General features: G+C 43.7%; 1 protein-coding gene across 11 annotated transcripts in view; it reads right to left on the reverse strand.

Moving 5' to 3' along the window:
• The window catches only part of mcf2l2 (MCF.2 cell line derived transforming sequence-like 2), a gene marked incomplete at its 3' end in the record, with an annotated part of 122,008 nt that overhangs the window by 31,882 nt on the left and 77,658 nt on the right, over window positions 1-12,468 (reverse strand). For all 11 annotated transcript variants that reach the window (XM_080771238.1, XM_080771235.1, XM_080771237.1 and 8 more), the window contains exons 17-24: window positions 12,294-12,409; window positions 8,163-8,232; window positions 6,475-6,567; window positions 5,844-5,936; window positions 4,727-4,849; window positions 3,021-3,101; window positions 2,181-2,321; window positions 652-744 (exon numbers count right to left, since the gene is read on the reverse strand). In XM_080771238.1, the coding sequence (XP_080627364.1) occupies window positions 652-744; window positions 2,181-2,321; window positions 3,021-3,101; window positions 4,727-4,849; window positions 5,844-5,936; window positions 6,475-6,567; window positions 8,163-8,232; window positions 12,294-12,409 (810 nt within the window). The remainder of the gene's footprint in view (window positions 1-651; window positions 745-2,180; window positions 2,322-3,020; window positions 3,102-4,726; window positions 4,850-5,843; window positions 5,937-6,474; window positions 6,568-8,162; window positions 8,233-12,293; window positions 12,410-12,468) is intronic.

Here is a 12,468-nt window from a genome sequence, read left to right on the forward strand (position 1 = left end):
CACACACACACACACACACACACACACACACACACACACACACACACACACACAAGTCAAACTCAGTGCATTGAGTGAACGCTCTAGTAATCAGTGCTATAAGGAACTCAGTTGGTCAGCTTTGTGGTGCAACACTGCCCTCCAGAGGATATGAGTAGAAATAAACCCTTATACCCGCACACACACACACACACACACACACACACACACACACACACACACACACACACACACACACACACACAGAAAGAGAAAAATCACACCAGTGTGAAGTGAGGGGCGCTCTTATCATCTTACAGCATCGATGAGCCAATAAGAGACCACTGTTTTTACCCTGACATACATACCAAAGATGGTCTAATAATGAAGATGGGCCAAATTCATTGGAGCCACTATAGGTCGAAAAGGTGCACAAAGCCTACAAATGGTCTCCTAAATATAGTAGGTGTGGTTTGCTTCTCCCCCCGACCACTGGATGATTGGGACCAGTATTTAGTTCAGTGACCATGGAGTTAAGGAATGGTTAAAGAAGCTGTGTTCACGTTCACTCTCCCATTGGTGTGGGGTGCGGGGTCCCCCGGGGGAATAAAGAAACTTTGTAAATGTATGTAATCTTGGTTACTTTCCAGCAGTGGAGGCAGTGCAGTATACCTGGATGATGTACACCTCTTCTCGCCCGTTGTACCACACCTCAAACTTCTTGATGTCTCCTTTGATGGTCTCTGTGATCCCCACGGCACTCATCTGGAAACACATTAAGCATTATGTTACACTTTAGCTATTGAAAAATAGCAGATCTACATAGCGCGGCACTCACTACATATAGGTCTGCTATTTTTGTGAAAATCGTGAAAATGTGGCGCAAGTCTTTGGATATATATTCTTTCCGAGCAAACGTTTTTAACTCAAATCTTTGCTTCTGGGTGAGCCAGTGAGCCTTATCTGTCTGAGTTACAGACCCATAATGGTCCATTTGGTTCCAAACTATCAGCTGGAGACCCCCTGGAACTCCCTCAAGTACCCCTAGGGGTCCCCGGGCCCCACTTTGGGAACCCATGCTGTATGTTGTACATATTTCTATGTGTCTGTCTGTAATAAACGCTAGAATGTGTCGCGCAAGACCGCCTGGTGTCGCCATGTTCTCGGTCCGTGCACGGCGCTGCGCGCATCTCAAATGAATCATCACTCACCAACCCCTGTTAGATGGAGACTGGCCCGACGGACCACTTGTGTGGTCAAACCAAAATCACAGCAGTGATGAGAGTTACCGATTAGAACAAAACAGGCATTCATACGTAGTATTGTATGCATATTGGTATGGCATGCATGCATACATACCCATACTTTGTACTTTGTACAAAGCGTCTTTAACAAAATGTATTTACTTATTTCGCTACTTTTTCCACTTCCACCCTCATCACTATGCCAGAGGTTTGCTCTGCAGCTGTATCTGTTCAAACAGAGATACGGCATGTCAGCAAGACACTGTTGGAAAAGAGAAGCCTTTGTTTATTTGCCATGAGAAACAGCTAATGCCGTTAGCCACCCATAATGCTTTTAGTTTGACTTAAACTGTGACACTATGCTGCGGCTCTGGAACTCGGCTTGTCACAAGGGATGAGCTGTTTGTTTGCTTGTTCGTCGTTTAGCCTGTGTTTTCTCTCTCTATCTCGTTCTGCTGCAGGCCCGCATCACGCATTTCTTCCGTGACTCAAACACTGCAGCAAAGTTCATGAAGTTCATAACGAAAAGAGTTTGTTTGAGCCATGTTTCCTCTCTAAACCAACGGTATACTTGTTATTTTCTCAAAAGCCGTTTAATCAGCCATTTCTGGTTTACCCTAAATCCTCAACATCATCACTATATCATATCAGTGATGATGTTGAGATTTAAAAAGAATTGTCACAGCTTTTGATTTATTTTTGGACGGGAAGTTGTGAATATACACAAACTGTACATGACAGGACAACTGTCCTGTCATCTATGTACAATTCACAACTTCCCGTTTCCTGCAGAGAAAGAGAGCGTGCGTGCGTGCGTGCGTCCGTGCGTGTGTTAATTTGTTTTGGAGATAAGATGTAAAGAATAACAGGGTTCCCTTGGGGTAATAATAATCACTGGTTCTTGTTGATCTACTCTGTTGATGTACACTTTAAAAGGGCCAGCTAGTTGTGACTGACCTTCAGGGAGTGCTTGAAGCTGTAGGACGGGGTCTTGTCGTGACCGTCTGTGGTCTCTTCTCGTTTCTTACAGAACAGCAGCATCTTGTTGTACAGGAACAGGTGTCTCTGCATGGGCTTAAACCTCGCCAGGTCCTTCACCTGAAGTCACCATGATGTCACCCCATCAATTAGTTAAGCAATAATTATTACACGAGAGGGTGTGCTTTACGGTGATTATCGGCGCGACAGTGATGCGGTCAGGATCGAGGCTTTAGCCGAGCTCCGCAAGCGTCACTGAAGTGACAATAATCACGGTAAAGCACACCCTCAAGTGTCATATTGCGAGTATACTGTTACTGATACCCTTAAAAAACGCGTCAACTCAATTTCACTGTAACTAAGAAATTCAATAACAATAATCTATATTTTTAATGCCAGATTTAGCCGCTTAGTCCGCAAATGTCCCATGCAAACTGCTAGCCTAGCCTCTATGCTGCTATGCAAGACTCAGCACAGCTGTTTTCTTTGGTGCTGATTAGGTGTGCCATCGTGCGCGTTTGAAGCATGGGTAGATGATGGCTATTTCAACCAATCTTCAACCGATTGCTTCCTCGAAATACCTATAATAATGTATCCATCTGTATACGGTCAAGTGTCATACAGAGTATTTCTACATTGCAGTATTGATACTTTGCGAGTACTTTTCCCACCACTGGCTGTGTGTGTGACTATGTACGTACAGTATGATTCTTGATGACTATGTATTTGATGTAATACCATGTTTTAATTGTTCTTGCTTACTGTAAATCACTCTGGATTAAGAGCGTCTGCTAAATGCTTGTAAATTGAAAGTCGTACCTTGCTGTGGCCTTTCTTATGGTCTGTCCACACGTTGAAAGAGCCCTGCATCAGTAGCTTCCCCAGCTCACTCAGATTTCCCTGTAGGAAAACACACGAACACGCGCGCGCGCACACACACACACACACACACACACACACACACACACACACACACACACACACACACACACACACACACACACACACACACACACACACACACACACACACACACACACACACACACGTCCATGTATGTTAGTTAGTGTAATGCTTTATGGTGTCGTCCACAGTTAACAGTTTTTGTATGAGTTGTGCTTGAAATATTCTGTGCTATAAATACAATCAATCAATCAGTCAGTCAGTCAATCAATCAATCAATCAATCAATCAATCAGCTCCACAGCCCTGCAGTTCATGTCTACATGGTTCATGTCTACGTTCATCCATGTTACGGACGGTACACCTTCTCCATCTGTTTGTAATTGTGCTAAATGACAGTTTAGATTCAGAGAGGTGAGGGGAAACAAGCCAAGAGGCAAAACAAAGAGACAGCTAACGATCGAGTGCTAACCCAAGATCACAGCTGGTGAAGTGGTGAAGCTCATCAGGCAGGACATTAGCACACAAAACGAGGGAGAGAAAGGTAGACAAGGTCCACTACAAAACACAAATAATACTCGTAGCTGCCAATACAAAATGTTTTATTTGTGGACACACAGAGACAAGACCAATGTTCTCGGACAGACTTGTTCAGGGTACTACTACAAAACACACCCCCATGTTAACACTTGAAGACACAACCTGTATTTCAACCATAGCATGTGGAAATACGGGAAGAAAAACAGAAAAACATGACAGTATAAACATAAACCAGGCCTCTCTAAATCACCAAAGTGACCCAGACCTTCAAAAGATTACACAAAATGTGTTCTTTCATCATCGAAATGGCACCTTCAGGGCATCCTGTGATACTATCAGTTGCTGACAGCTTCAAGCGAAGTTTATTTAATAGAAACAATCAGATTAAGCAAAGCTTCAGATATGCGTCGTTGACTGAATATATCGTCAAATACGCTTGAAAATGCAAGATAAAGTAGATCTTTTTTCCCCGGCATGTCAGCATACCGTCATTTCAATTACACCCAATCACTAAACTGGCAGATTAACTGTTTGAGATAGTCACACACCCAAACCTCTAATTTAATTATTTGGACAAATTAAATGCCTGATATATACACAAAAAGACGGGAAGTGGAATGAAATATTTATATTACTACAGGTAGTTTTTCTGACCAAGCAATTGGTTGAAATAGGCCGTGCTGAAATGATCATGATAGCACACCGAGCCGTTTTGAGAATGGATTAATGAATTATCATTAGTTATGCTGATTAGACTGTTTCGTCTAATCAGCATTAGTCAGAACACTGGCTTAGGTATGAAAAAATAAATAAATTCAAATGTCCCTCCTGTGTGCAATTCCAATGGGAGTCACATGGTTTGACCAAACATTTGTGTTTGATTGCCGATTGCTGCCCCGTCAAACACATGTGTTAGGTAAAACCATGTGACTCCCATTGGAAATGCATTGTGGCAGCCATTAAAACACAGACAGAGCACAGAACATTGGTTTGATACGTTTGAATGAGGCCAAACCACTAATACAGAGTAATGAGTGCCCTGATGCACATGGTGATCTTTTCGGTGGCATGTAGCCTACTGACCTCAAAGCCAGTGATGGCTATCTGGTGCATGGAGTCGTTGACCGACTTAACGATGTCCAGCATGGTGGCCAGAGCTTCCTCCAGCTCAACTGACCCCTCTCCCTTACTGCACTTTAACATCTCCTAGAGAGAGAGAGAGTTATGAGTTGTGGGACATTCTGAACAATGAGTACTTTATTCTACTTTTAGTATGTTAAAGTTTAAGTATATATACAGAGTATTTCTACATTGTGTGACAGTGTGTGTGTGTGTGTGTGTGTGTGTGTGTGTGTGTGTGTGTGTGTGTGTGTGTGTGTGTGTGTGTGTGTGTGTGTGTGCGTGCGTTTGGTGTTTGAATGGGGCGAGTTTAAAAAAATAAACATGGATGAGGAGGGGGGGGGGGGTGCTATTGTTGCGCAACTTTGCTTTTGAAAGGTGCTGGTACAAATAAAGGGAATTACTGCTATAATATAAATACCATCTATGTAAAGCATCTTGGTTAAAGGCGCTCTATTATAGCGCCTTTATCCAAGGCGCTTTACATAGGTTGTGCATTACATTCACCCATTCACACACACATGTACACACCGATGGCGGAGGAAACCATGCAACGCACCAACCTGCACATCGGGTGCAATTAAGGCAAAAACTCTGGACAGCAGAAGCCGACTGTTTGCACTTTGCAAGTCAAAACAGTCTGTATTTAAATGGTCTACTAATCCCGTTGTGAAGCGGCGCTCGCATCCTAATCACCACCACAACACCAGCTCCTTGTGCTCACTAAGCTACAAAATACTAACTTATCTTATTAGATGTTTAACTCTTGAGTAAAATTATTGTTAAACATCTGCATTACTTCATTTACAAGAACAGAAGTCTAGACATTATAATTTAGAACATGTTTGTCCTGTTATCACTCCTATGGGTAACACAAATACAGCATGAAAATTGTGGACAAAATCTTATCCAACGATAACAAAATATTCAAAGTTTTGGGTCTGAGAGGCTACATCTCATCAAATGGTGTTCCGTGGGTCAAATGCCAAAATGAATAATATGAGAAGGGCTGAAAACCACTGCTTTACGGTGTAAAGTTCAGGAGGCCTAGTAAGGAGTGTAAGTCACAGCCTGTACTTGCCTTGAGCATTAGCTGGTACTTGGTGATTCTCTGCACGGGCTTCAGGAGGTAGGCGTCCAGAGACAGCTTGTGGTCCAGCTTCTTCTGGCACTCCTGTGGTCATAAAAACCACACGTACACGTACAGTAAATACATTGCTAAAGCTACAACCGAGAAGTGTGAATGAAATGATATTTTAGCCAACACTTAATAGGGCAGACAGAGTAGGCCTAATACAATATACAGTAACTACATGTGCAGTGGTTGGATGTGGTTCTGTAGAGAGGTAGGGCCACTGCTGGTTGACCAGTGGTGTTGAAACACAGGGGCAAGCAGCAGTCCTTCTATCTTAGCTCAGTGGTCAGAACTTTGTCTTCCGCATGGGAGACCTGGGTTCCATTCACAAGAACGACATGAATCTTGTCACAGACTACTTTGGTTAGTCTGAAGCTTTCTTTCTTTCTTTCTTTTTCTTTTATTATATTTATTTATTATTGAATGTTACAGACGATTGATCCAAAAGCTGCCCAGATTCCACTGGTTCCTGGTGGTTTCACAGAAACCTCATATGTGTGTGCTTGCGTGAGTGTGCGCTTGCGTGAGTGTGTGCACGCGCGCGCGCGCGTGTGTGTGTGCGCGTGTGCATGTGTACCTGGAAGAAGAGACTGTCTCCACACTGTCTCCAGAGGACTTCAGAACGTGGTTTGTTCTGACAGTACTTCTCGTAGACCTGCAGTTCCTCTTTCTGACAGCAAACAAACAGAGGTGCTTAATAATAAGGACGACTGAAACTGAAACTGAAACTTTACAAACTGCCATCTTGTTTACAGTTGGCTGCTCCCAGGCTACACCATTTGATTTTAATAATAATAATAATAATGGATTTTATTTATAACGCACTTTATATTCGTGAGAGTATGTGCTACAGCAAACACATTTTATCCATTTGGCAACTCAGAGAGTGTACAATTGTCACCAAATCCATTTGATGACAATTGTACGGTCTTTGGGGATAAATTAACTTTCTAAAATGGATAGTGCCAATCCTTGATTGTCTCTGGCTGGTTTCTGTTCAGTAGACATGATTGATTGATGGTGTATCACACACACACGCACACGCACACACACACACACACACACACACACACACACACACACACACACACACACACACACACACACACACACACACACACACACACACACACACACACACACACACACACACACACACACACACACACACCGATGGCGGAGGAAACCATGCAAGGCACCAACCTGCACATCGGGAGCAATTAGGGCTTCAGAGTCTTGCTCAAGGACACCTCGACACTAACTCTTGGGGAGCTCGGGTTCGAACTGGAAACATTGCGTATCCATCCGGCCACTCTACCACTGAGCCACCGCCGCCCCAGGCTGGGCTTATTATGAAGAAGCTCAAATGAGATTGAGCTAAAACAGTGAAGTTTGTTTCTCTATTAGCGACATCTAGCACAAAGCCATCTCCATGGACTGGCTGAGTAAGCAGGCAGGCAGTGTTGTGGTGCATTAGAAGTGTCTTCATTTGTACGTCTCTATGATTTTCATTTTGGCACATTTTGTAATCCTTTTAGAAAAGCAATAAGCCAAGTGAAGTCTCAATTTAGCTCCGTATTATAATACCTGAGAGGCTGCGCCTCGCGTCTCCCTCTGTCCCTCAAGCCATTATAAAACACACGGTAAACTTAGACCTCTAGAGGCTCAGTGCGGGGAAATAATTTACTACTTAAAGTAACTTATGTTTTTTAGTTTGGTTTTTTTTTACGACCGGATAAGTACTGTACTTAAAAGTATTTAAGAGTAGTGGAAAGTAATTTAAGTACAATATTGACATATTTGTACTTTACTTGAGTATTTCCAATTTCCAATGTTTTCCACATTTCTACTTATTTGGAATACTTAAATTACTAGTTACTTTGTAGACTGTGATTATTATTACAAAACATACGTTAACCACTTCCCTAGATACATTTCGGCCATTTGAAAATAGTCGATCTACAACCTCTCAATGCGCCCCATCGCGACGCATTGTGAGCTTGTAGATCGGCTATTTACAAACTTGGACATGGCACATTCTGAATTTTGATGCCAATACTTTTTAAGTATTTCTACATTGCAGTATTGATACTTTTACTTAAGTAAAACATGTGAGTACTTTTTCCTCTACTGTAGAGCAGTGGTCCGGGGACCACCAGTGGTCCTTGAGGGGGTTCAAGGTGGTCCCCAGCATTCACTAAAGCAGAAAACCACTGATTTAGTGAATTCACTCTCTCTCTCTCTCTCTCTCTCTCTCTCTCTCACCCTCTTCAGGAAGCATGTCCCCACCAGCTCTGGTTTCTCTGCACAATTCTCCAGCTCCTTCAGAAATGTCCTGTGGATGCAAAAGGAACAACCATATTCATTTACAAATACCTTGATTTGACAATTATAGCCTAAATGCTCTTCGTTAAATTCGCCACAACTCTTCACACATTTTCAGTATAAGACATCAGTCAAGAGAATAACATGCATCACATGTGACACATGTGATGTCTCAATGTGCTTGTTCATCGTCACCGCCTTGAGGGATAATGTTGTCACAGAATTAGATCCTTCTGAAACCAGACTGAATGCACATAGAACGTTGCTGTTTGTGTGTGTGTGTGTGTGTGTGTGTGTGTGTGTGTGTGTGTGTGTGTGTGTGTGTGCGCTCACATTTAAGTATCTGCACGTGTGCATATAGTTACATGAATGCACCGTTTGTGCATGTACAGTATGAGACCAAGATCATTACGGAACAGACGCACGCACGCATGCACGCACTCACGCGCGCACCGCACGCACAGTAACCCTACACCAGCTATGAACTGTGATCGTAAGGCAGCCATGATACATGACCTACATGCATTGTACGTACAGGACAATAGTTTTCTATCACAGGACGCTGACGCCTGGGAACCATGCGGAGACCATGTAGTCGTATGCTGCGCTGCGGTCAGGACCTGCATGCAGAAGTAGCCTGCCTTACGGGACAACAACGCTCATAGGAGGCTGCTGTTGCCTCGGATATGTGACAACAACAACGCTGCCTCGGAGATATAAAGCCGATACGGTGAACTGTATAATGTATGATGCAGTACGGCTGTACAAAACAATGCACTGCATTATGTATGATGTATCCGTCTATGGGGACCTCTCCCCCGGGTGCCACTATGAAGTGGAGGTTTAGGTCCAGAGATTGATAGATTGACTGGTGATTTGTCGAGGCAGTACAACTCATGGGACCGGCTTAACCCATTCTGGGCGGGAACCACATTGTGATGACGGCTATTGCCGTTTTAGCCCAAGGAGTGCTCAACATATGCAAGTTAGCATCTGGCGGTTTCTACATGCTGGGGACCCATACTCAACATTTCTAACATAAAACTTTGGTGTACTCAACTCATGTCCGGGTTCACATTCTGGCAAGTGGACTATTATGCTTTAGCTATTGAGAAATAGCAGATCTACAAGCTCATACAAGCTTGTAGATGTGAAAGAAATCATTGAATATATATTCTTTCAGAGTGAACGTTTTTAACTCAAATCTGTGCTTCTGGGGGGGGGGGGGGGTCCCTGGAACAACAAATCTTCAGATGGGGGTCGCCGGCCAATTACATATATTTTTGGGGGTCCTTGACATGAAAATGTATGAGAACGACTGACATAGAAACATGGATTTTTATTTATTTTTGGAAGACATAATTTGTAGAATGGTCCTCAGGCCTAAATGGCTTAATACAACAGCATCGCCGGCCAGGTCCAAAGAGAGTCTCAATGATGCTTCCAAAGAGAAGCAACTTCAGCTTATTTTATTCTCATATTGTTGCTGTCTGTCTAGACCTGAATAATTGATATAGACTATCCTTTGGGATTGCTTCCATCTCACCTGCTGCACCAAACTAGAGAAAACCTAATTCATACGCTGCCACTCACTGAAAATAACAGATAACAGCTAACAATGTGAGACGATGCGTACAAAAAACTTGAGTATTCGTAATAGTAAGTAAGTACAGTACAGTACAGTACAGTACAGTACAGTACAGTACAGTACAGTACAGTACAGTACAGTAGCCGTGTGAACGGTTCCCAAGCCATGTGGCCCATAGGGGCAGGAGCCTATCTCCTAAGTCGGGACTTGATCACCCCGGCTGGGTCACCTGAGTGAGGGGTATGATGTTCGAGAGACCCGAAACCCTGATGACCTTGGGACACATCACTGAGGATACGTCCCAGTTGCATCCATGCGATGTATTTTCGTTCAGTACAGTACAGCACAGCACAGCACAGCACAGCACAGCACAGCACAGTACAGTACAGTACAGTACAGTACAGTACAGTACAGTACAGTACAGTACAGTACAGCACAGCACAGCACAGCACAGCACAGTACAGTACAGTACAGCACAGTACAGTACAGTACAGTACAGTACAGTACAGTACAGTACAGTACAGTACAGTACGTACTATTACACCGCCTGGACATAGCGCTAGTACGTCGCAGGGACTTGCGCCAAGTCCAGCCCTTGATGCTATTTAGGGCCAAGCCGGGAGGCATTGGGTCCCGTGTTTTTGTACTTTTTTGTAGTCTTTGGTACTGTCGGGAGGCCAGGGTTGGGATGCCGGGGTTTAATCCCCCCCCCCGGCCGGATCGCTGGGGGATTCTCAGGCCGGGCAACACTCTCTAACCACTAAGGCCACTGAGCTGGTCTGCAGCAGTGCAGCTTGGTAAAAAATAAATAAAATAAAAAAACACTGTGTAGATATACTTTAGTCCGACACATTCCGCTGGAGAACAGAGCAGCAGCACTACTACTAAATCTTGAACACACACAGTTTAACCCCTTATCTAATCGGGCAAGCCGGGAGATCTCAGATAGGGGAGTATTTACTGGTGGTGGTGGTGGTGGGAGGGGGAGGGGCGGTTTAGACACATACAAAGCATGGTATTTGTGTAGTGTTCCCCACGGGGCATTCATTCCCAACTATTAGGAGCAGTGTGTGCAGCCCCACGGGGCGCTCCGCTCAGGGACATTTCAACCACCGAGCACGGAGGAGGAGCCGCGGGTCCAACCGGCCGGGGAACCCTCTCCGGGTTCCCACACGACTGCTCCACCTCCTGAGACACTGAAGCCCCACATTCTATATACGTTCACACCATGGAGTTTCCATGTCTGCTTATTATAAGTGACTTTGGCCGTGTTTTTCTGCATAGTCGCTTCTAAATATTGGTAGTTGCGGGGTTGCGGTTTTCTAGTATAGTTGCTTATGTAGTCTTGTTTCCAAATGTTGTCTTAAACCAGTGATTCTCACACATTCAAGATGTTTTGTGCCAAGGACCCTGCATACCAGATTTGTGTCGTTAAAATGTTTCAAAAATATTCCACATTTGCCACATTTTTGTTGTTGAAAATAGCAGATCTACAAGCTCACATGCGACCCGTTGTGGGCTTGTAGATCTGCTATTTCCAAGAGCCTAGTGCAGTTGCTTCTTTTTGGGCTTATGTTTTCATAGACCTGGTTGCTTATTTGAGTTATTTCTCCCACAAAATATGGCACCGCTTCAACTGTCGACCACCCACAAACTGCCACTAATGCCAACTAACTGCCAACTGATCTACGTACATGCTGTAGATCAGCCTTTGGTACCATTGACAACTGAGAGGCTGTTCAGGGCATTTTCAATGGAGATAGGAATTGTGATAATGTGTGTGTTATCACTATAGCGGCACATAATGACAAAGGTTTGAATTAAAATATTTCAACAATATGGAAAATCAATCACTTCTTATTATAAAAGCATAATAGATGTCATGTCACTGTGCGATGTCATCACTTGTGTTGTATGTATGACATACACAGCGTGTGTGTGCGTGTGTGTGTGTGTGTGTGTGTGTGTGTGTGTGTGTGTGTGTGTGTGTGTGTGTGTGTGTGTGTGTGTGTGTGTGTGTGTCAAAGTGTGTAGCAACATAGGTATGTGCAGTATGTATGTAGCAACACTCAGCTATAATTATGTCACTGTGTGCTAGTTTTAGAATAAATGAATAAATGTGGAAATAAATCATTGACATGGTCATTCATTTCCTGAAAGGATAAGATTGATGATAGGAGAATTACAAGCAGCAGAACTAGTCTTGATCTTGCTCAGAGAGGTCCTCAGGCATTAGTTAAGGATCATTGCGGGAACTGATAAGACGTCTTCAATGCATTCCTTCATACAGATCATTTCTCTTCTGCAAAAGTTAGAAAGTCAAGTTGTGACATGAAACTCTTTGCAGCTGATTTTCTTTTTGTTTTTTAACCCCCGGGGGAAATTTGAAGGCCTGACACCACGTCTTGTCTGTCCTAAACCTGACATCAATCTCATTAGTTGTGTATCTGTAAAACGGTATGTGGCAGCCATGGGTCTCGTACTTATTGTGGAACTCATAGATCTCTGGCAGGTTTCCAAACAGCACGTCTCTCTTGTTCTCCAGCGAGGGGGGGATGAGATGGCTGAGCTCAGAGTTATCCAGCTCTGCAAAATAACCCTGGGGAGAGAGAGAGAGAGAGAGAGAGAGAGAGAGAAGAGAGATAAGTGCAGGGGGCG

This window comes from Protomyctophum bolini, assembly GCF_963924005.1.
Source record: "Protomyctophum bolini genome assembly, chromosome: 8".
Classification (NCBI taxonomy): Eukaryota; Metazoa; Chordata; class Actinopteri; order Myctophiformes; family Myctophidae; genus Protomyctophum; species Protomyctophum bolini.